Source organism: Kryptolebias marmoratus, linkage group LG17, assembly GCF_001649575.2.
Source record: "Kryptolebias marmoratus isolate JLee-2015 linkage group LG17, ASM164957v2, whole genome shotgun sequence".
In the NCBI taxonomy this organism is placed as follows: domain Eukaryota; kingdom Metazoa; phylum Chordata; class Actinopteri; order Cyprinodontiformes; family Rivulidae; genus Kryptolebias; species Kryptolebias marmoratus.
Window position 1 is genome coordinate 13,472,627 of NC_051446.1, and position 26,015 is coordinate 13,498,641.

The following is a 26,015-nucleotide window of genomic DNA, read 5'->3' on the forward strand; positions in this document are numbered from 1 at the left end:
CAGCCATCCAGGTTGTTTTCACAACATAGTTATTGCAGTGAGAAAGGTCCATTCTTTTACAAGGAGCTTAAGCCAACCTTAAAAATGATAAGAAAAGCTCTGATAGCGATTAAAAAAAACTGCCTGTGCTAATCAGAAAGAAAAAGAAGCACTTAAAGAATCTCTTCATGTTTTTCTCTCGAGTACAATAACCCAGAAAGAAATAACATATCAGTCGGGTTTAAATAATTTGTTTAAACTTCATACAGCGTCATGAGATGGGATTTGGATGGGACCTGGTAGATGGGGGGTAGATGGGAATGGGATTTAGTTGAAACATGGTAACATTTTCCCAGCGCAGAATCGTTTTTCAAGTGATTCACTGCAACTTCCAAGACTTAATCAGAAGCAGTCAACACCCAAAGTGGAATGAAACTGTATCTGGACCAAATCTCAGGTACTTGGATGTAATATATGACCAATCAGATCGTAATTACAAGCAAAACCGTTTATGGCTTCACCACTTATTAGCACCTTGTCACCATTAACAATTGATCAAAAACGACTGAAATTGTGTTTATTTGGCAGAATCACAATCTCCAAACAACAAAAAATGAGCAATTTTTTCCCCAACTAATACCAAACAGCTGCATGTCTTCAAGATGTTAAAATGGTGCAATTCAATAATCATTTTCTAGAAATATTTCCTAGCAGTTTTAGCGGTTCTATATGCAAATAGAGGATAGGTTCACGCTGTTCTTCTTTCCGTTCTTTTACCCGGCCCTCACTCCCCAGCCGTTTTTTACTCTGCCTTTCTCGGCTGAGTGATAAACGCTGTCTGTTGGCCATAAATCCAGAGGGAGTCCTGACAGGCGTCCCAATAAAGTGCTCTATTTTCTCCCTGTTTGGTGGGTTTGTCAGAGGCCCAGAGGAAGTGAGATAGCTTTAGGAGGAGGAAGAGGAGGAAGAGGAGCTGGTAGTGGAGGAGGAGATGCAATTTCATCAGTGGTGTGCACACATGCACTAACACAGAAACACACAGATGCACTCCTAAACAAACAGCGGGAATATCCACATGGAAGGCTGAAACACACCGAGATGAACTGAAATGAGTGATTCATGAGCCGAACGGCCGAGTCGCTCACACCGCAAGACGGCTGGTGAAAATGTCGGAAAGCTGCGAAAACATTTTTTTTCTTCCCCCTGCCCTCCCCTCATCTCTGCTTCCACCCAAACACAGATAGAAAAACAAAATCAAGACAACATTCACGGGAACAGAAACCTGAACTGATGAGCTTCGAGGAACAACTTCTTTCTGCAGCGAAACACGCTGCTCAACTCAATGTCAAAACATGAAACTTTATCCGGCTGCTGGGAATGCATCTTATGCAAGCTCAAATTTTTTTTTTTTACCAACAAATTCACACCAACACAAACCCTCCTTTGGGTTTATGTGGTGCCTTTGTTGACACAAAAACCACAATACGCTCTGGTGCATACACACCAAGGGAAAACAGTGTGCTTCTAATTAAATCCAACCCTCTGATGGGATTCCCTCGCTCTCACATCGGTAGTTGCATCAGAGAATGACTACATGTGTACTTTGGTTGTTTTCACTAACTGACAGGAAAATCTCACATCAAAAGTCATCCCAGGACTTCAACAGACCCGACTAGAATGAAGAAAAAACAAACAAACAAACGCACAGTAAATACAATCTGCAACATGACTGCACTAAGGTCACATTAGGTGTTAGGGATGGGCTTTTTACGCAAAAATATTCTTCGAGAATTAGCAGAATAAGACCAACTTGTAGCCGTACTCGAGCAGGGATATTTATACAGCACAATGAAGACCAACTGTTTGAAAGCAGAGAAACAGTCTTAACAAGCACTAATTCCAGCTGCTGCTTTATTAACAAGGACCATTGCCTGTTTCATGTTTTTGCTTAAAAAAAAAGATTGTGTCCACATGGTTGGTCTTGCAGTGAATATAAGTTTACTCACCCCAAGTCCTGCAGCTGAAAAACTCTTTAATGAAACTAAGATTTTGGGTGCAGAGATGTGCACTGCTGCTAATTCTCTAGCTGGGGCTCTTTATATTCCACTTGTTTGTTTGCTCACCTGTGACCATAGTTTGCACTTTAAAATCCTTTCGAAATAAACTATAGATGCTGGGAATGCTCGGAGTTGTTTTTCTTTAGGTAGGCAGGACGTGTTGTGTCTAGAAAAAATAAATAAAAATAGCATCCCTACTGGAAAAGCACCGTTAGGATACAACTCGGTGAGTCACTACCAGGTGCCACCGTAAAAATAAAAAAAGGACGTTGAGACAGTCGCAATAGTTCTTCAAATTTGCTTTTGAACTAGACTGAAAATTAAAAAAATCACTGTCTATCCCTATTAAGTGCATATTCATTTGTTCTGTTTGTGATTTTTGGAAATGATTTCACAAGATATTTTGAATAAAAATGTGTGAACATGATTTTAATTTGAGATTCTTCTTCCCTAAATTATATTTTCCAACTACTTCAATCCAAATAGGTGGGAACTAGGTGGGTAACTGCGTACTGTTCCAATTAAACTGATGTAGAAAAAAAATGTCTCACATGATAATTTTTTATATTATGCATATAAAACAACAATTTTTGATGTTTTAATCTAATTTGGGCCATCTGGCTGTAACTGTCCGTTTACTTATCTTTCTGCAAACATCCATTCTGTCCCGTTTACATGCATCTTTATCAAAGGTTCCTCCAGTTTCTTCATTCGGTTCATCTAGCCTTCTTGTTGTACAACACACACTTGAAGTCCATCACTCTCCCACATGATTGAATTTCACTGCCGCCCCATTTCTCTCCAAAGCATTTGCAAGCCTTCTTTTCCACTCCTCCCATCCTTTCCTCAATGTCTGACGGCTTCGAGGGGCTGTTTGCTAGCCTTCCCTTCATCTAAACTTCACACAGTATCATTAAAACAGACAAACCAGTGTCTGTTTATTGAGTTTATTCAGCTAGACACTAAGGAAGAAATTATATTTTGAAGAAAAACAGAGGATGACATGAAGAAAGAGGCCAAAAACAGGCAGAGAGCAGAGAGTTGGGAGACAAGCGAAAGCAAGAAAGGCTTTGGGCTCCTCAGGCAGAGCCCTTCTGCTCTTAGGAGGATTCCCACCTGGAAACAATTTAGGCCGTGGCTGGTAAAGCAGGCACTAGAAAGGAAAAATAATGTCTGTTGGGTTAGTGGTTTCATTTTTCTATCAAATAAATCAAGACCTTACAGAAAATAATTTTTGTCTTTTAATGGTCTCCCCAGCGTTTGAAGTTCCTCAAGAGGCAGCTAGCTTTGAAGTCTTCAAGGGTAGGAGTGGATTTCTCTCAGCGTGTCTGTGTGTGTGTGTGTGTGTGTCTGTGTGTGAGAGAGAGAGAGAGAGAGAGAGAGAGAGAGAGACAGTGAGCGTTCATTCCATTGCCTTTTCAAAGTCCTGAAACACAACTACTTGTGCCTCCAGTAAAGGAATCAAAAAACTGGAAACAATTGAATTTCTCTATGAGCAAACGCTTATTAAAGATGTCAGAGTGTGATCGCTTCATAAACCTGCGCAGCAGATGACTCTGGAAAAGCTTGCAAGCTCATAACAGAAGAAATCTATTTGCATAAAACTAGGAAACAAACCTAAATGATCACGTTCTCAATTTCCATTGAAGATTTAAAAAAAAAAAAGCAGCAGGATGGTTGTGAGATAATAAACGTCGTTTTTTCTGATGTGCAAGTACAGATTGAGCCAACTTTAACTTCTGAGTCATGAATAAACATCGATCAACAGCATCATTAAAGCCACTGAAAGATGAAGTGATAATTATCTTGTCAGACTAATCTTGTTTCTAATATTGTCTTTTGATGTGCAACAAAATGACTTGAAGAAAACAACAGCAGCATGCAAATACACTTACTTTCAACTGATGAAAACCCTGCAAACCGGTTCTGATGAAGCTAATGGAGTGGAGCTCATCTGGGTACTTAGCCTCTGCACATTGTTCCTGCCCCCCACACACACTTTGACTGGTGCGAAAGGGAACTCCTGAGATGCTTGCTAAGATAATGGTTTAAAAAAAGACTAGAATGTTGCTTTGAAGCTTTTAAACGCCCAGATATTATGGCCTGTCAGTATCATTAGGCACCTCACAATTTGATTCGATTATGATTCAGAGGGCTGAGATGCGACTATAAAACAATTAGTGATGCATTTTGATCATCTTAAATGGATATGACTTGTTTATATAAATAAACACTGAATTAAATATTTTTGTGCCTAATAAAGAACAATAACATGTCAAAAAACCCTATTAATTACAGGCTTCTGACCAACAGTTAGCATAAATGCTAACTCAACGCCATAGAAAAGCTAACGCGATTGGCTTTTATTACTAAATTTCTTTCACATATCAAATGTTTCAAAGTCAATACTAAAGACAGTCATGTTTTGATAACTCCAGCTATTATTTAGAAACATATATTCTTCAGGGTTCAGCAAAGAAATTAAGAAAAAGATGTGAAAACGCAGCTTTACGGCAACATGTTTCTTCTACAGCAGGCTACGGTAGCTCTACTAGGACAAAAGGCACAGTGCAGCAGCTACTCTGCTGATTCTCTTAAAGCCACAGCACAAATTAATGTTAACAAAATCAATGTTTGATATTTGAAAATTCATTCCGAACCAATGTCTACAATGCATCTAAAAAATTAATTTTATCTCCCATACCTACTTGTTATGGAAACAGTTATTTGATGTCACTGTTGATCAACAATTATAAGCATTATTGGAAAAAATTTTATACAAATATAAACGGAAGTTAATTAGACTGGATAAATGATGCCAACCAATAGTCGGGTGTCCCGCAAGCTGAGATATAGGGACTCCTCGGGGGAATGTATTTCTTGCAGTTTATGAAACGGATTCCTTTTTGGCTGTCAAATATGAGTGTAAGTCACCAAGCTAATGAAACCATTTAAATCATTATTATATAACATGCTAACTAGCATCCTTCAAAATGTGTTAACCATTAGCTACAGAAGTGTTCAAATCTTTTCCCTTCGTCAAAAATATAACGATCGGCGTTATAGAAAAAATGACAAAATGACAAAAGTGTAACTAACTTCTGATTTTCCCATATGATTACTGATTTTATTTTTTGGTGAAGTGATGACTTATACATATACAACACAGGTTTGCCATTTAAATTATATCTGTGGCTGAATTAAAGCTACAGATTAGCCACAGCTAATTGATTTCAGCAACACAAAAAGGGCTATAATTCAGTCAGTTTTAAAGGTATTGAGCTGATATGTGATGTGGTAGTAACAGAATCATTCGTGCTAACAGATCTCGCCATAAAACTGAGGCATGAAAGTCTGTGTTGTATTCCTTAAAGGAATGTTAGGCTTTTTATTTTCATAGGGTAAACCTTGGTTAGAGTGTAATCAGAAAAAACTTTTCTGAAGACTGTAGTTGCGTTCAGAGGTAACACCAACCTACATCCTGACACACTGATGCTCACTGAGGTGCTAAAATGCAGAAGAAAAAACACGAAGGACAATTGCAACAAAGCAAAGTCTAAGAGTCTTTCAGGTTGGAGGCCAGTTTACAAAGAGTCCAGTCTCCTCTAACACTGTGGCCCACATGAGCAAACTTTGAGTAGGCTGGTGTTGAATCTCCCCACGGTGTGAAATGAACACATGAGCACGCACAAGCGAAAGCTACATCAGCTCCCGGGCATACAGCACAAGCAGCCACACCAAGAAGGTGTTGAAAGACAGACTTCACGATCAAGACTGAAAATATCCCCTTCAAAAGGCTTTCTCCTGGAGCTCCTCCACTACTTTCCATCTCCACCTTCAGTCCAAGTTGTCTGGTTTTGTCACAAAGGCCATTTTTTTCCTCTTTTTTTTTTTACAAGTCTGAAAGACGCCGGCCTTGACAGCATGTCTGTCTGAGCGAAACACGCTTATACACTTGCTATCTGTGCACTATTCATGAACTGTTTGCACAACCTAACCCACGGGAACAAAGGAAGAAACTCTTACACAGGTCATTTAAAATAGGTGTGGGCATTTCCTGGATTCATTCAAATACTAAAACACACTCACTTGTCTTGCGCACAGCCGTGAGAACCTCGGTTGCCATATTCAAATATTCAGACGTATGATTTTGCAGGTCAAACCGCTCAATCGCACTGTGTACACAGACCGATTACCAAAGCCACCCGAAAGTCACGCAGCCACAAAAGAGTTTGCACAGGTCGGAGGAAAGGAGTTTGGGGGACAGAGAATAAACAATAAACTGCAAAAAAGAAAAAAAAGAAAAGCCAAATAGGTGGGCTTGAGAGCGTGAAACACAGAAAGTTTGGCCAAGTGCTTATAGGAAATAGATGTGTTTGATGAGTAAATATTGACTCGGCAGAAACCCATATCTGACATCAACTGATCCCTCCTTCTGTTTCTCTCTTTGCCTGCGTACTGTAAACAGAAAGTTCACGACTCATTAATAAGTAGGATGCAGGGCTCAAACTGCGTCTGCACATTTGTAAACAAAGTTAAAGACCGAGAATTTATTGAAGGAACGCATTCGTCTGTCGCCTTTCATTTTAGATTTAGACTAAAATCACCTGATGCTGAGGAACGAGGGACGTGACATCGCATGACAATCTCATCTCGCAACAGGTCACGGTTGAAGTGTGTGAAGTTGATGACTCTCAGCTACAACCACATTAAAATTTAGCTCAGTAGCTGTAAAACTGACTGAGCTATAGTCGTTTGGCAGCGAGTAATAAGACTGCATCAGAGACAGAAGTGTCCACTTTAGGACGGGCTTTGAGCCACATCCACCTACACCTTCAGGGGGAATACTTTAGTGATTGCTTGTGGAAATCTGCTCCTGAGGCGTGTTTGATTCTTGTTGTGGGGGTATGTCTGGGCCTGTTGTGATTTAAGATGCCTGCTGTGGCCTTTCTCCAGGTCTGAACTGCGTCCTGCTCTCAAAGGATGACCGATTAGAGGGAGCAGGAGGAGGTCTTTGGGTTTGACCTCAGGTGTGTTTTGTTGGTCGAACCCTTTTATCTGTGATCAGTCACCGCCGCCTCCTTTACCTCCGAGTTGCCTTGTGCTGAATCTGTGAGCCTGAGAGTGAAACAGGAAGAACTGCTACCTGCTGAGATCTAGATATCAGACGGAGCAGGTAAAAATGATTATCTGCTAATATTTATTTGAAGTCTTTAAGTCTCTACAGGGCGCACCCTCATTTTTGCCTGTGTGTGTGTCTGCCTGTTGGCAACTTATCTCATGAACCACTGGATGGATTTTAATGAAACTTTCAGAACGTAATCATTGGATGTACATCTACAACTAATGAACTTTTGAAGTTAACCAGATTCAAAATGGCTGCTACAGCTAATTGATCTTAGCAAACACAGAGTTATTCACAACACGTCCCACGAGTGCATGAAAGATCATGCAATGTTGTATGAGATCATGCAGAACAACATTTCAAGATTTGACCAAAATGACTGTAAGCGATTTAGTATTTTAGTTTAAAACTCTGGCATATAAGGTGGCGGGCGATATGCATTCCTTCACAGAATGCAAGGTCTTCATCATATTTTCCTTTTAACAGTTAAATCTTTCACATGATCACAAACCGTAGCCTTCTTTGATTGCCTGGGCATAGTGAGTCTTCAGTGCAGTGTTTGTCAAAGTGGATGATCAAAAGATCTCACAGATGAGTCCTTTTGTTGCTTGATAATCTGCGCATTGGCTAAGTTTCAACAACAAGTAAGATCACAAAAACAAGTAAAAACAGTCGTTGTTGGCGCAGCTTATTGAATCCAGTTGAACATAACATGTTTGTCAAAGGAGACAAAGAAAAGGATCTGCCTCACTCTTGGTAATTATGATCTTAGACCTGAGACTTAATTTGGCAGAAGCTCATATTTCCATGTCAATAAAGTGGAATTCCTTCACAACCCCTGTAGATTAGACCATCCTTCACAACCACAAACAGCTTAGGTGTGAAATGAATATCTTGCATTTAAAAAACACTGCAATTAAGGTGAACTTGTGACCTTGTGTTGCATGTTGTATCAGTTTTCTTTGGAGCTCATAGGTTATAAAAGTGAAAGTTGTGAAAAGCACAAGCGCCACATTTCTGGTGCATTTTTATTTACTATGAGGCTCTGGGAACATCTGTTTAAATGAGATCATTGAATCGGATCAAATTATGGGGACCAATCAAGGCACAATGAGCAAAAATTGTTCAGGAGAGCCATTTAAAACTCGAGGCGCAGCTGTGTGACTAATCACATCCTCGGTTTGACCAGCCGGACCGGACTCAACATAATGTCCCTTTGGCTCGGAGAGCGACTGGACCATGATGATAAAAGCAGCTCTAAGTGAGCTGACAGAGTGCAAGTTTCAGGTGCCCCTCAACTCTAATAACAGACCAACAGCTGCAACAGCTGGTCTCTTCCTGATGAAAAGAAAAAAAGAAAGGGGGGGGGGGGGGCACAGGGAGAACAGAGAGGTGAAGAGGGGTGGAAAAAAAGGGAAAAGGAAATAGTGTAAGGTAAAGGAGAATGAGAGAGAAAGCAAAGCCAAACCACTTTTAGACCACAGCAGACTAAGACTTTAATGAGACAGCTGGCACCCTGCCTCTCACTGTTAGGAGACTCCAGTCTGCACTGCACTTCCACACACGCCACTGGTAGCATAAGAAATGGACCAAATTACTAGAAATAATAACTAGATTCTCCAGATTATTAATGCTCTTGCACTCAGTTGTTAAAAGTCAGTTAGGCATGTCTTTATTTACATTATTAAAGATAATCCCAGGTAAATAAACCAGGTAGGACTCCTCCACAGTCAACAGGAGAGTCAGGTGAAAGAAAGGTGACCTCTACAGGTTCAACCTGCATCCATTCCTGAATGTGATACAAAAAATAAAACCGATAACATGAATGAACTAAAGAATGAGTGGCAAATTTGACTTAAGCAAGAAAAAGAAAATAGAAAGCCTGCTTTCTGTTGGTAATAAGTAGAAATTTGAATCTAGATGATGATTTATACATGCTACCACATGACTGATGAGCAGATGCTCTCCCTAATTCACTGTCTGACCCAAAGGCTGAACTCAACAACTCATGACTACAGCTTGTTACTCTGCAAGAACTGAGAAAATAGTCGGTTGACTCGAGGTGACGAGAACAAGGACAACGTTGAGTCTCGGCCTGGACGTGTCATACGTCACGAGAAACTCAAGCACAGAACTCCCGGGAAGGCCTTTTAGGCCAAAAGCTGGGAAATGTCAACGTTTCTGCTTTGCCGCATTAACAACGCCCACTTCAAACTTCTGACCAATCACATAATAGTTATCGGACTCTACATGAGAAGAAAGTTCTGCCCAGAGGATGTCATCCTGTTCTTGCAGCTCTGGGAGAGAACAATTCTCTTGGTTCTTGCGGAATATGCAGCAGTAACCAAACAAAACATGAAAGCAGTGCAATGTATTTGTGAGAAAGCAATAAACCTTTTTTTTAAAAACTAAAATCAATAAATAATTGTCATAATAAATCGTAGTACTTAGGGCTGCACAATATTAGGACAATGTGCAATTACAATTGTTAAATAATGCAATGACGATATCAGTTGTGTTAGCGCCAAATTTTCCACATTCCTCTTTGTCTACTGTCATCACAATGCAACACTTTAGCTTGAGCATTTCAGCTCTGTTCTTCTAAATCAGCTGTGAGCACTTAGGATAGGGGAGATCAGTCTGATTGCCAAATATATTATTAGCGCGCAGTTTGGGTGTGCTTCGTAATGACGCTCACATTTTCATATATTGCGTTGGCTTAATAGTACATGTCATAAACAGTCTCAACGTTGACCAAAATCAATTTGGGACAATTATTTTGGTCATCAATTTGGTAGCTCAATTCTTTTATCTGTTTGGTAATTTGGTTTGTTGACTTTATTGCTGCATGTACATGTCAAATCAGTGTTTTCTGTATGGCTGAGCCTAAGCCTGACTAATATTTTCATGGTAATAAAAGGTTTAACACCAAAATCTGCAATGACATTGCAAGATTTTGGTCTTCGTTTGCATCTGCTGCAAGAATCAACATTTGACACAGATGAAGATGAAACCCTCTTCCAGTTATGTTTTGGGTAAACCATTTAGTGTTTATTGTCCTAGGGTTTACTTAATCCAAATCTTTTTACTATCTAAAAATAGGGTTTAGGTACAACTGCCAACTATGATGAGATTTTACAGAACAATTCTGACAAAATCTCAAAAAAAAAAAAAAAGAAAATAAACTGAAGAGAAAATGTTTTACAAGTGCTAAAATGTTCAACCTTAAAAGAACAAGATCATTATGTAGAGTAAAAAGAGACGATAATAAAGACATTTATTCACAAATAACTCGAAAGGGAATGAGAAATGAACACACCAGGAGGACACAGAGGGTCACAACCATATTAGGCTGCCCACAAATGTCTGGAATGCTAATGATGAATTAAACACTACACAATTCATTTGGCATCAGCTAGCCTATGGTACACTTAGCCCTGTAACGTGCTAGTGTTGTCACAAGGGCATTATCCTACCACTCTGACAAGGTTACGTGCTAATGCTAGTAGACAGGCTGGAGGTTAAGTATGGCCAGAGGCCCCTTAGAGAGGTGCCAGGAGAGACCTGGTGGCCCCATAAGCTCTGGCCCAACTCTGCTCCCTCAGCTCCTTTGCGCAACACAGCCACCCATTGTGCTCGGCTGAAAAAGCGCATTAGCTGCTGAGAAAAGGGCTTTCCCCTCTGAAACCCCTTTGGACAACAAGCAAAGCTCTGCTTGATAATTCAATCACTCTTCGAACTGTGTCGGGCAGAACCCTCTCACAGCGCTCGCCTCTTCCTTCCTCCCTTGTCTCCTCCATTAGATAACTGCCCTATATTTTACACATGCCGTCATTCCCGCCGCTTATCAAAGAACAGTGGAGGAATGATGCCCGGGAGGAGAGAGCCATTGACATTTGAATGCATGGAGCGGTGTGAATTATGACTTTATGAAATGGATATTGCAAAAAAGCCATAAGAAGATAAAGACGTATGAGGGTGCAGTCTAGGTAAGTGAAAAGGGTCACTGCAAGAGTGGGTAAGACAAGGGAAATAAAAGGCGACTGCCAGAGAGAGATCAAGGCGAGAAAAAAAAAAAAAAGAATTATTGCTTTACCCTTGTCTTGACTTCCTTGAGGGACCTTTGAAAAGCGCAGGAATAAAAGCAACTTGTGCTGGCACATCAGAGACAGATTTAGATTATGCCAGTGTTTACCCAACTGAGTGCTGCGTGGCTGCTGGCGACAGCCTGCTGGTTTTTAAGTCGTTATGGCCCAGCGACCGCTTAAAGCGCTGGCTGCTCAAAATATAACACAGTTGCTGCAGAGAAGGGCATTCTATCTGTATGTGTGTGTGCATCAGCCACTGAATGTTTATGAGAGATAGCATGTGTCCTTGTATTCCTGATAGAGTGTGTGATGCTCTCTGCGTGCGTGTGTGTGTGGCGCTGTGAAAATGGAGCCATCCATCGGATTATGGGGTAGACAGCTCTCTGAAAAGGAGGGCCCGTATTTGCATAAGCGGTCATGGAAGGGAAAACCTGCAGAAAGACAGAAAGAGAGCGTAAGGAATGGAGGGGGGGGGGAGGGGCTGTCTTGGTAGGTGGGGAGTGGACCAAATTTGCCAAGCTACTCTGGGATTAACAAAAAGATGCAAGGAATGGGGGGACTCTGCAGGAATTACTAAAGAAGAATGAGCGTAGAATGGTGTGATGGAGAGAGAAATGCTGAAACGGAAAGCAGAGGAGCTCCAGAGTCCATATAAGCGAAGCTTACTGGTACTGTATGCTGGCACATGACGACTGCACGGGGCATGGATGCTGCCAAAGCGAGCATCTGTCTGAGTGTGTGCCTGCTCCCACTTCGGTCACATCTGTTCAAATTGTACACCACACTGAATTGATTTTCCCCGTTACTGCCAACATTTTCCAAAACCCTATTCACTTGGTTAACCGACTCCTCCGTATGTAAACACAGCGTGTTTCGTAACGACTGTTTTTGTCCTTACCTGCTTTCAGAAGGAACTACAGCCAAACGGACCTTGAGCCTTAATAAAAACCCTCAAGGCCACTTTAAATCGATGGCAAACACGAGAGCAGAAACTAAGACCCACACAGACCATTTATAGAGACTTATTTACAAAAGCTGTCAGTCGGAGGTTGGAAAGCACTTTGGCCATGTTACAGTAATTATGAAACGTTACAATATATGCTGACATTAGCAGAACAGATTTATTCTTGTTCAGGTTAGGCTGCTAAAGTTTTACTAAATATCTACAAACAGTGGATTTTGTTATTCATGAGTTCGGTCAATTCTTAGATGAGGACACAGTTTAAGGTCCAATCCAACTACTTCTGCATACTTTGTGCTACTTTAACCATTCACATATTGAAACGTTCAGTTTATTCAGGAGATGGGTGCTATGATTTTTTTTTTTTAAATCACTATTATACTTTTCAAAATATTTAACTCTATTTAGATATGTTTCCCAATTCCTTCAGAAACATTGTATTTTTAAAATCTGCTTTAGCATACTGGGTCTATTTATGCTATATGTAGTTTTTGCTACCACTCTACTACTTTTAGCATTTAGCTATCCTTATGATACTTTTAGCTATCATTTTACTACTTTTAACAACCAATTTACTGCTTTTAGTTAGTGTTTTGCTTCTGTTAGCTAGCATTTAGCTTTTAGCTAGTGTTCTGGTTCTTTCAGCTTTAACAACTCCGTTTCAGCATCTTCAGTAAAGTCATTCAGCTCTTAACATTCACATTGCTTTTAGCAGAAAAAGCCATTTTCTGTAGTTTAAGTGATGTTTCTGTGCAGCAAAGACAACCTTAATTCTCACTGTGCTCTGTATAATTCTGTCTATTAAAATCATTTAAAATGATCTAACTCAGTCTCTTCATCAAGCCAGGATAGGTTAAGACATGAGTTTCATTGGCAAAGCTGCACCTAAGTGCGAATAAAACACTCTGCCAGATTTCAGGAACTCGTTAAAAAAGAAAAAAGGAAACCTGTATATCTGATGAAGGCCATTACCAGCCTATAACAGACAACTAAAACCATTTAACGATTACTCATCAGGTTTGATAAGTGTCTAGGACGCTTTGCAGGAAATGTTTGTTTTTTTTTGATAAAAAGGATCAGTCTTGCTAAAGTATGCACAACAATTTGTGCACTGTTTACATTTCTGAAAGGCAAATGAAAAGTAGGATGTTAGATGAGAAACAATCTGTGTAAAATTAGAAAATTATAATCTAATTTATTCTAATGTCAAAAATCTAACAAGCTACTATGTGTCAGGGATTTCAGAGACATTGCTTCTTTAGAAATTAAAGAACAAGAGTGTTCTTGTGCTAATTTTCAGCCTCTCGGAGCTAAGCATTTAATTATTGAGGTCATTTAGCTGGTGGTGGTGAAGTGCTTTGCTTTTATGCAACAAGTGTCTTACACTCCCTGTTTAATAAGCCCATGTCCTTGCAGAGTTTGGAACGCATAAAACAACCTGCCAATAATAAAGCTGCTTCTGTGTTTGTATTTGTGACTTTAGCAGCTGCTACGCTAACAGCAAAGGCCCTTCAGTTGATAGATTTTATGTGCGTAATGTATCCACACAACAGCGATCGTAGTCGAAGAGCAGCGAAATACGAGCGCTTCCCACCATCAATATCTTCACCCCTACCACACAGGCCTCGTGACTGAGAAAGTGAGAGTTGTTGCCACCTATGGAGTGTCCTGACGGGCTCCCTTGAATGCTGCAGACCACCGAGGCAGAAAGGAACCACCGGTCTGTCCACAATCCAACGCAAACGCATTTCGCCCAACATTACCATATTCATATTTACTCATGGTCAGTGCATTCCACAGCGGGCCGCTTAATGGGACAGATAACACCTACGCACAAACACAATCTTTATTGATGCCCGAAAATAGCATATTTCACCTAGTGACTCACATTTTCATTCATAAATGTCATTTAACCTCGAAATAAATCAAAACAGATAAGAGATTGTGTGGTAGCAGTTAACAAGGTGGCTGGATTTGTTACAACCCCTAATAACACTAGTTTGTTAGAAAATAATACTAAATCAAATGATAGACAGCTTAAGGCTTTTTGATAATAATAATAATCATTAGTGAATTACTTCCAGACATATTCTCATGCATGGATTTAGGTGAATTATTAATGTAATGTCTGTGTGTCTACAGTATAAAGGTTCTGAGCTTTCTTAGATCCTTGGTAAAGGTTAGCACAGCAGCATGGATGTTTATGAGACCGTTTATTCAAACTAGAGATAATATTCAGTTAACTAATAAAGCTGCAGGCGATTATTCTAATATCAATATGTGCAGCTGATCCGCCCGAGTGAAAAGCCAAACCTGATGATTCTCAGATAATGCGATGTGAGGATAAAACTCAGGAGGCTGGAGGTGAAAACGGAGCCAAACGGTTGTGTTTTAGGACTAGATTAACCCTTCCGCTCCGCTTTGTCCAAATAATTGGCCTATTGTGGTTTGCAAATGGAAGCTGAGGGCCAGAAGATGGACAGTTCAGAGAAAACTGTGAAGGACGAATGCGAGGGGGGGGCGGGGTAAACAATAACAGAAGGTCAGCAGAACAGGGGTTTACTAGTGAATTAAAATCAGAATTTAAAAGGGCAAGATCAAGCTTTTATATATGCAGTGTAAGAATTGTTTTTTTTGGTTGCTATCTGGTCAAGTCACAAGAAATGCAATGTTTTTTTAATGAACTTCGATCAGACTTTTGGAATCCCCCAAGCTTTCTTAGAACTGTTATGCATTCACATTTCATGAGGGCATACTTACATCTGTTTGGAACAACAAAATGAATACACTGTAAAAAGCTGAGGCCGTTTGGCAAATTCTAAAAGTTAGACACTAAAAAGACACCTAAAAATAAGGATCGTTATAAGTTTTGTTAGTTTCTAAACTTTGTGTGGATATCTGCAGGCATAACGACCCCGTGGAGATGTGGAAAGAATGTGTACCATTTTGTACACAAAGAAACAAAAAACAAAGAGCAAATGTGTAACAAAAACAACTAAAGTCCCCTTTAACAAAAATAATATTTGTGACAAGTTTTCAAAGGCATGTTTGATACTGAAGTTATTTCACCTTGAAACCGATTTGTCTGAAAACAAAAAAAAGTAGATAAATTGGAATATTAGACAAACCTTTTAAGCGGCAACTCTACAAGGCTGCAGCTTTTACTCGATTTTTATTTGCTACAAAATGACAAGAGCAGAAATGTTGTCAGGTCAAAAAAAGAATCCAAGTGCAACTTTATTAAAGACAGAAATAAGAGGCTCTGAACACAACTGATAAACTTTTCTGAAAACGTCTCTAGATGAACCAAGAGACAAAGACGCAGATGGTAATCACAAGAAAAGGCACCCTTTTTCATTGTGGATACACAGTTATGTTGATGTGGACATGCTGTCATGTGCATTAATCCCACTCTGGAGGCTCTGTCATGTTTGAAATTCATCAAGGACGAAGCTTGGCTCTTTTGCCTCCAATCTGACATTTTGTAAATCCCTCCCCATTCAAGCTCCAAACTCTTTCTGCCAATCCCTCTGCAGTCCAAATCTTTTCTCTGTCTCCTGACTGAGTAGCAGCTTAGCTTGTGTGTGTGTGTGTGTGAGTGAGTGAATAAATGTGAGAGAAAAGAAGCAGGAGGAAGGGGAAAGAGAGAGAAACAATCTGCCAGAGAAAGGGACGGGAAGGAGAAAAGGAAGGGGTGACGACAGTTTGTTACTGTTTGCATAAGGAGACAAGGAGGAAGCGGCCTGTTTCTATTGCTCTGTGCGTGTGTGTGTGTGCGCGCGTGTGAGAGAGAACAAGTGTGAATTGTGCCTGCAGTCAGCTGCACGTGAGGAGGAGCAGGAGCGAGAGAAAGTGAGCCAGCATGAAGGGCAAAGATTGTGTTTATGTTGTGCGTATGCGTAAGTGTGAGTGTTCACTCGTGCATGTCAGGAAGCTGTGGTGTCCCTGGATCTCCAGTGTGTGCAGACAGGAAATGTTTGTCCAGGCAAAAGGGAAGAAATCCTGCCGCCCCAGAAGGCAAATGCTGGTGGATACACACATGCAAACACACGCATGAACACACATGCACGCCTGCAGCAGTGTAAAAGAGGAATCTGACGGACGGATCAGCCTTTGTGAGTGAGACGGTATTAGGGAAGTGGGAGTGATCGGGTTGGGCACCAACTATTCTTCACTTCCCTAAACAATGACTGCAAATGCAGACTTCAGGAGATGGAAAATCAATACAGAGCCCCCTCTGATCCTGCGAGGCCGAGGTCTGCCCGGCCTGTCTGCCCTAATGCACACAAACTAACTGTATCAGCGCCTCCATCTGACTTCCCTTTTAGTTCACCCGTCTGCTGCTGGTCCCGCTGTTTGCTGATGCTCCTTATCAGAACGGAAATGACATGAACTCCAAAAATTAAGCTACACATGAATATATATGTGTGTTAAAATTACCTCAAAGACCCAGCTTAAAATAGAAATTCATCTGTAATTAAAAGTCCTAGCATTCCTCAAAGACATGCATGCTGCCTTTATCTGTAACATTGGCTGAGTACAGTTGGCTGTGGCGGCCATCTTGAATTGGGTTGACACCAAAAGTTATTCAGAGATGTTCATCCAGTGATTACTGTCTGAGGCAGACACGGACAAAGCTTTTGCCTTCAGTGCTGGGCGATAAATAACGTCATGAAAGTGGCCCACTACTTTTTGGTTTAGGAAAATCTTTAATGAAAAACATACAAAAGTGTAAATTTTATATAAATGCTAAACTATGTGAAAACTTCTTCCAGTACTTTTAGTGGTTAGACTTACTTGTGTGCTCACATACAACAGAAGTGCTTTTTTTTTATTTTTTATTTTTTTGAGAAAACAGCACTCTTTCTGCTTTAGCCTTAAGTCAGTTCTGACGTTTTTCACACGCTGTATGAAAGGAGCTGTTGCGTGACCGTTAGCTCCAGTGACAGCATTTGTGAAATGTATTTTAGGAACGTTTGCCAAATGTGTGTTCTCCAAACAAACAATGCGCTTGCCTGACTGCCCTGCCTCATTTCCTTGTGATCTCTGCTCAAATTTCCATGTGTGTCTGTCTGCTGATGTGTGTGGGTTTGGAAATTAAGGACAGCGCTGGAGGCGATGTGGTGTGTGTGTGTCTGTCTGTTTACAGACACACACATCTTTCAAACACAAATGATCTAAACAGGATGAGATGAAAGCGTTCTTTCACCAGCGGGCTCACGGGCGTAAGTACGCACAAAGTCAGCACAGGAAACAGGGAAGCCGCAGCCGCGCAGGTAAACCAGGACAAAAAGAAATCTTTAACACCTACTGTCACTCAAGAAGCAAAAGCTGTTTTACAACTCAGACACAAACCAACAGAGAGTGGATAAAAGAGAACTTTTACTTACTAGCTGGAGATGGGGTGCTGTACCCGCTGATGGGCAGTCCCGGCAGGGCTGGAGGTGACAAGCTCCCCAACATGTGGGGGAAGAAGTACGAGTAAGTGGGCATGGGGAAGCCGTTTAGGTGTCCGCCTGGCACCGGGTTGCCCTTCCCAGCCATGATGGCTCAGTGTCAAACACTCGCTGACAATAAAAAAACCTTTAACGAGATGCGTCTGAGCCAAAGAGGAGTCAGTACAGATTCCAGAAGTGATTTAATCCCCCATAGAGATGGTGGAGCAGAAGATATTCCAAAAGACTGTCAGCCAAAGTTTGTATATCCTTGAGGTTATAAAAGTTTTTCAGAAAACAGCTGCTGTAGATGTCACCGGGAAAAAAAAAAAAATCCTGTTTATTTAGTCAATGTGTGTGCTTAGGGTTGAGTTAACAGAGGACAAAAACATAAGAAAACAGACACAGGGTAAAGTATAAAAAGGAACTGCGAGGTCTTTTTAATCTCTCCTTTCTCAGGTATTGTTAAACAAGCTGAAAGGCCTTATTTGCAAAGGCATTGGAGGGGCAGAAAGGGAGCACAGCCATTCTTTATCTTCAAGATGAAGGGGGAGAAAAAAAGGCAGGAGGCAAGTTGAGTCATGAAGAGCAGACCTGGATGGCAGCAGTCGGGAGTAGTGATAGTGGTGATAGGGGGTGCTAGTGGTTGGGAAGCTTTCACAAGCGTGCAGAGTTCACTCCTCCACTGTCGAGCACTCCAAGGGAATGTGCAGATCACATGATGCCAAGAGGGAGTTCTTCTCCTTAGTCAGGCCCCCTGTTTGTGGTTGCAAAGTCTCTGCCTAGAAAAGAAAAGAAAAGAAAAAACAAAGAGGGAGAGAACATTTCATTGATACGGTAAAGAAATCACATCCCTTTGTGCTTAAGTGCTTGAGCAAAAGCGCTCTCTTCTTCTGACGCTAATTAATGGTAATGTCTCAGCTGAAATGTTACAAAAACACCCCGTCCGCCTTAATTATCTAATGGAGTGTTAAGATTGCGCGGAAAGCAGTAGGTGTGTGATGCCTCCTCACATGCTCATTAACGGTGACAGGCTACAAATACCGTGGGAGGCGAGCCAAAACATAAACGAAGAGTGCAGCACAAAAGGAAAACTTTGCTAATTACACCAGTCGCAGGAGGCAGAGGTGAGACCCCAAGGCAGCGTTATGGGAACCGCGAGAGATTTCTGCTGCAGAGTTTACTTCCAAATTAAGAGCAAAGACATGAGCAAACAGAGCTGTAATCACTGTGGAAAGCGGGAGTCGACATACGGGCGCTGACAACTACACTGCTAAGAAATATAATTACCATAAAACAGTATGTTAGCGCTGCGATGCATCCAAGGGTATGAGGAAAGCTTTTTCCCTTACAACAGCTTGTCAGAACAGGAGCTTTTGTTGTTTTTTTTACTGTAATAACCTTTTTTTATGAACAGGTGTAATGAACGTCAGCGAAACTAAAAGACACTGCGAAGACCTCGCTGAGGAATGAGGAGGAATGGGTCCTCACATGAGCACTGGAGCTCAGGAACGTGGCACTGTTGCATGCATGAGAACGGGACATCATGGATGATCACCTAGAGAGCAAGACGGATTGAGTCAGACATGTTGGCATGCCGGCTCAAGCCTCTATGATGCATATAAGGCATCAGGGTATGACAGGTGAGAGAGTGGGAAGTGAGTGTGTATATATGGGTGAAAAACTGAAGAAAGAAACAGCGTTACCAGTTATGCTCTGAGCACGTGGCCAACACAAAAGGAAATACTATTCATTTATTATTCATTAAATGGAATAGATCTAAATTACCACATCTGACATTGCAGTGATGCTGATAGAAAGCTCCATCAGCTCACACTAAACATTTTGAATTGCCCCTTTAATAATCTTGCATAAGCACTGGAGCACCCTTATTATCAATCGACTATTATTCACCCATTTCTGCCACAAGCTTTGATTCACACACCTCCTGCAGTTCTGGAAAAACCCATTCAAATATATATCATTGGTGCGGTTCAATAGGGAATAGTTTACTATAACCTTTGGTAGTTATATATATATATATATATATATATATATATATATAATATAAAATTGTAAAAAAAATTGCAAGATATTACAAAGTAGAGACAATATTCAAAGTTTAAACTGGGCACAGAAAGTTTAATGTTATGATTTTTATAGACAGTAAAACATAAGAGTATGATGAAGTCATGAACTAACTTTTAAGATGCCTAAAAGTTTCAAAATTTACAAAAAAACTCTTCTTACTCCCACAAACTTTACTCTTCTTTTCCAGTTTAAACATCAAAACGGTCATTCTTATATTTTTTCCCACTGCTATAGGAGTTTTCTACCAAATTCCTGCAGAACGTAGAGTACACACTCACGTTCCCATTGACTCCCGTTGTATTTGAGCTCAGGATTTTCTCCTCAAAACTGGAGGTAAAGAGTCCTTTTCCGCCCACGCTATAGAGGTATAAAACTGTACATGTATGACAACCATTTACTTCTTATGGTTCAGGATTATTTTCAGTTTAACTTCTGTTTTTTGCAGTGGCTTCATTTGTGAAGAGTACTGTCAGGGAATGCAAAACCCAAGTGTTGTTAACCTTGAGGTTCAAAATAAAACTTGTTGATACTCTTCAAAATAAATGCAAGTCCTAAATTGATATTAAAGAAGAATGTTAATATATGTGTATGTATGTGAATTCCTTGCAGTAGTTTCACTTCACTTCTGAATTTCTGCAAAAACCTTTCTAGTTTTATTAATACCTCTTTGCATTCTGGTTCAGACTTGTGCAGAACACAATAATACAATTTCTACAACTATATGTTCCTAAGTATGGGTTTGCAAACTTGATTATTTAAGCAAAAAGCTTTTCCAGACGTCTCCTTATTTAAACTTGCTTGTTGCCAAAACACTTTCAGCTCACCTTGTCACATGAAGCTGGTGTGGGCCTCCATCAGAAAATGTGGATTTAAAGGTGAAAATGTATCAGCTTGAAAGCTTTTATGGTGTATTTTAAAGCCTGTGGGAGTACAGTATAGTTTTATTTACTTTTAAAGCCCCTCTCTTTCCTTTTCAGCCACCGATTACATACCATAAATCGCCTATAAGGTGTTATTTCTTGCTCCATAATACAGCCACAACCATTACTATTATAGAAAATAGCCTAGATACACTCCTCATTGCATATTTGCACAGTGATGTAAAATGCATCACCACTGTCAGAAATACACGCTGAAGTGATGTAAAGTCAGATATATTTTCATGAAATACCCCGAGGCTGCAGGCGCTGCGCCGAATCTACAAATGTGGAACTCAATGGGGTGATGGGAGACTCTCGGGCTGAAAATGGGCCACTTCCTTCGCTTTTATTTGTGGGTCTGTAAGGGCGGCTTTGAATGATTGGTGCCATTTAACGTGAGTGTTTGCACGCACTGAAAGTTACTCCTTTTTGTGCACTCACGTCTAATTCCTTGTAATCATGTCACGGCAAAGAGGCTGGAAAACAAACCACAACAAAAATGTCATCTTTAGTTGTATTTTTGAGCACAGCGACAGATTGGCAGGACCTAAAGGTAATTTAAGTTTCATCTTATATGAGCTGATTTCAGGTTTGAAGGAGCTGATCGAAGCTTTCACTTTAAGGTCTTTAGGCATCAAGTTGTTCATAAGCTGGGTCTGCACCGGGGTCTCTTTCCAGTAGGAGGTGGATGGAAAACTTCCAGAAAGAGGTGCCCAGGAGGCATCCTAAGCAGATGTTTGAACCAGCTCACCTTCTGAATGCAGAGGAGCCGCAGCTCCACTCCAAACTCCGCACCTGATCTGTACCCTACAGAGGAATTTCAGCTGCTTGTATCAGGAAGCTTGGTCTTTTGGTTATGATTCATAGCTCATGGCCATGGATGAGGGGTGGAAATCATGAAGATTGGTTAGAAACAACAACACGTTTACCTAAAATGACTGAAAACAGATTAACAATGGCGGCGTTCATGGAAGAGCCGTACAGGATAAAGAAATTTTCCAATTTTGATGCATAGGTTCATATTTACACTAAGATTTGTTGAGCAACATAAGCAAATGGAAAACAAATGTTAGGCTGAAAAGCTAAACTTAACAGAAGTTTCGCAAAAGTTGTGTGTGAATGCCAACCTTTGTCTTTGTGACGCTCCAACACCCTGCCTGATCCCCCTTATTTATCCTTGACAGTTGTCTGACTTGTTCTTTCTCTTTTCTTTTACATTTAGCAGCAGATTCACTCTGATATTTCCACCTAAAAATCTTCTCCAAGATTCTACGCCTGTCTGATTCCGCCATATTTGTTTACCTACACAGACTATAGCCAGCCTAATGTAGGTTAATAGCGTGGCTCAAGCTTCAGCGTGGTTTTTAGCAGATTCAGCTGAGTGCTTTGTTTACAGTGAATGAGTGAATGCGTATCTGCATTTCAGAATTGCATATCAGTATGCAGTAACTACTGAAGTAAACTCTTTCAAACTGCACCATTTGATATAGTTCATGATGACCTTTTATAAGTTTGATTTCATGGTTTGTTTCAATGAGTACCTTTAAAATAAGTCAAAATATTTGGAAATAAAATGCAGTGGAAAAAACATCCAGCAGCTTTCCACAAGATAATGAACTAGCAGGCACTATGAAGATGGAGACCACCGTCTGTAGCTTATGTGTTACTGAGCTAGGGATGTTAAGGTGCTGTACCTATTTCCATAAAAGGTCTGTTTTATTTTAGTAGCTTTTTACTCTCCCCATGTTACTTTAGATGTTATTTTTGAGCACCTTACATACGTTATGATTAGCCATGTTTAAGTTGTCCTTGTAAAAACCTTCACACCAAAGGCATTTGTGGTAGCAAGAGCTAACACTTTACTATGGTGTGTTTACTATCAAAAAAAAAAAATTAAGTGTCTGACCAACTGGTCATTGATCAACCTTAAAATTGCAGTCACAAAGATCCCGCAAACTCATTATAATCTGTGAAAACTGCACACAAGGCATTGGAAGTTGAGCAAACCTGATGACACACATGCACATCCTCCTTCCTGTCAAAGTACACACACCAATCACAAACAGCGGTGCACTTTGAACTGGATAGGGTAAGTCATGCACCATGTCAAACACATGCTGCAGATATATGCAGAGAGAGTAAACACTGATCTCTCACACTAATCCCCTCTCAAATCTCAGCAGCAGGTGCCTCCTGTCACATCTTTGTATACACCGAGGGGAGTTACTGAAATAAAGAGGACAAACAGTGTGCATAATATTTATACAGGCGGTTGTTGGTCTCCATTGCACCGAGATGTCTCACATAGATGAGAATGCAAAGGTGAAAATACTGAAGAAAAAGCAAACATGCGTGACCAAAAAGTACGCAAGCTTTCTCTCTGCTGTTGTTTTACCTCCATATGACAACTGGAACACTGTAGCGAACATAAAAAGTGCACAGAAGTCTCAAATTAAGCCGTGATGCAATTTCGTAGAAAAGAAAACGGACCCCAGGGCTTGGAATCGCATCATTAATGTAAATCGTTTTAAAGATTTAAAAAAGAATTTTTAACCCATGCCAAATATAGTTCGACATGCTCAATGGCTCACAAGCAAGGTGATGCAGCAAGGAGTGCATCTCCTGAGGGAACACATGTGATCCCTTATAGTGGAAGGAAAAAAAACAAAACAATCTGGGTCATTTGGACTTAACTCTCTTTGGCATATAACAGGCAGAGGGAAGGAAAGGTCAGAGGTTATGGGGCATGAGAGATCGTGATCGGTTGTGACAGGAAACACTGAATTAATAATCAAGAAAAGGCAGCAAATGGCAGCGCGAGGTCAGGTCGGGCGGGGGTACAAGACGCAAAACACAGTCACGGGGGACGGCATACTCAACGCATGACATGCAGAGGCACTCGTTCGAATGTGCACAAACATGTGCACATGCGAACGCACACGGACAAAGTTTAAGGAGGTCAGAGAGAGAAAGTAAAACAGACGCTTAGTTTTGATTAAGCTCTAGAAAACTATTCGACTCTTCACATCCCAACTAATACTGACACATGTATCATTTACAAGCCCATTTCTCCCCTCATGACCAATAATCTCTATGGTTAGCGCTACATTTCTATGTAAAGAGCAGCTGGTGGTCAGTGGCAGCTGCATTACACATCAGTGTGCTGCTAAGGCCACTGAGTTGAACGGAATTAGCTACATAGTTTTAGTATGAATATATTAGCTATTCCATCCCTTTTTAAAGGCCAACTTAATGCTTTATTTTTGATTTGCATAACTCTAAGCCTACACTTCACAGTGACGGATAACTGTTAGTGTTATGTACAGCAGTTTAGTAAAAGGCAACAAATATTAAAATGCCATAAACACATATTCAGGCCCATTGCTGTTGTGTAGCTGTATAATACCTAAAGCGGTTACTTTTTTCAAAGGCTTGTCATTAGAGTATGCCTCATATGATGCATCAATAAAACAGGTGCTGCTTCATATTTAGTTACGCATGTTATTGGGTGGTTAGAGCAGTTGTCCTCCAATGAGAGAGTTGGAGGTTCGATTCTTGGCAGGAGTCACATGTTGAAGTGTCCCTGAACCCCTCACTGCCTCTGATGTGCCCCATCAGTGTATGAATGGCGTTTAAAGCACTTAGTCTCAATAGAATGATTTATTCAGATTAGCTTTGTAGAGATTCAGTGCAGTATGAATGTGTGTGTGTTTGGGTAAATGAGGGCACAGATTGTGTAGTAAAATGCTTTGAGTAGCCTGACTGGCTAGAAAGGTGCTATATAAGTACAATACATTTACCATTTCAACATTTAAGACTCAGACAAATACCAGGACCGTAATGGCTTAAAACACAAAGTCTACATGTCCACGGGGCTGGCATGAAGATGCCACTCAGAGAGGATGTCAGCTTCTGAGCATCACAGAGAGAGGACTCTTTGACGCAAACCTGCATGGCCGTGCAGTGCCACACATAATGAAAGTTGCTCAAGCACTATACTCTCAAATATTTATGATGACTGCAGCGTGGGTGGATATATACGTCAGAAGTGAGACAGGATGTTGTGGGAACCAGTGTACACCCGTCAGTGTTTGTGTGTGTTGCATTGGCAGCAGCGTGCTGCGCATGCACCAACAGAACATATATCAACCAGTGTCTGAGCGGGCGAGTGGTGTGCGCAGTTATGCATGCAGTCTGCATGTGTTCATTAACGTGTGGCTAATCTACATCCTAAATCACACAGGCATATCGTATCTGTGCCCTCAGGGAGTTTTAGGACATTTACTGTACATTACCAGCTCAGAACGGATGGGCTTTGCATAACATGTACACCATGTGAGGGTGAGGTGAAAGGGGTTATGGGACAAGTCACAGGCATAAGGATTAATCAAGTTTTGGTATTGCTTTGAATAGTTTTGATGATTACCACATTACAAATATTGATTTGTATTTGTTGCTGCACATTATGTCACCCTTTGTCAGAAAGGCTGAGGTTTTAGCTCTTGCCTTTGGTGGCCAAGAGAGATAAGCAACAAACAGCACAATGCAAACTCACAAAACCAAAGTAAATAAATAAAAAAATCCTTATTATTTAAAAACTCATATACTGTAAATACAACAAAAAGTGATTGCTACTCAAAAACCTATATAACCTATATAAAAAATCCAAATGCACAAAAAGAAAATGCATAGTAGATTTACTTAAACCACTAAGTTTGTTTGTCCACAAGCTTAGAAAAACCACTGAGCCACATGGGGCCATGAAACTTCAGTCAACGATCAAAACTGAAACAGTTATCATGTCTCCAATTATCACTGAATTGTGTTAAATGGGACCAGAAGTGTTCTTGCAAAATATTACAATGTCACAAAAAAAGTTGACAGTTGACCTTTTTCACATAAAATGTCACCACTTCATCACATTAACCGGTAAGACATTTGTGTGAAATTTTGTCAGGATTCATAAAATCATGCTTGAGTTACGAACAATGGGTTGTGAACTCTGAGCAGCCATGACCTGACCATCAAACTCCGTTCAGTTTGTTTCTCTTGAAAGACTTCATGCAAAATGGGAATCCACCAACTAAAACAGTGTGGAAGTTTGTTGAATGATTATTAGTAGTTCTGGTCAAATCACCAAACTTTTAGGAAGTCATTCATTATATCTTGGAGGAAAGATTTACCTAGAGCATTTTTTTCATGCATTTGTGCAATTAAAAAAAAAATATATTGACAACTGCAATTCCCTTTTCCTTTAACTTTTGAAACAAGATGATTTAACCTGTCAGTAATGCTGCAGTTTTCTCTGAGCCAAAGCTCATTTAAAATGGACTGAGGCGAAATGGAAACCTGTTCTGTG

General features: G+C 40.5%; 1 protein-coding gene across 2 annotated transcripts in view; it reads right to left on the reverse strand.

The window, feature by feature from the left end:
- raraa (retinoic acid receptor, alpha a) overlaps nt 1-26,015 on the reverse strand; it is a 153,580-nt gene that overhangs the window by 62,833 nt on the left and 64,732 nt on the right. For both annotated transcript variants that reach the window (XM_017418524.3, XM_017418523.3), the window contains one exon: nt 17,601-18,427. In XM_017418524.3, coding sequence (XP_017274013.1) covers nt 17,601-17,754 — 154 coding nt within the window. In that variant the 5' untranslated portion in view covers nt 17,755-18,427. The remainder of the gene's footprint in view (nt 1-17,600; nt 18,428-26,015) is intronic.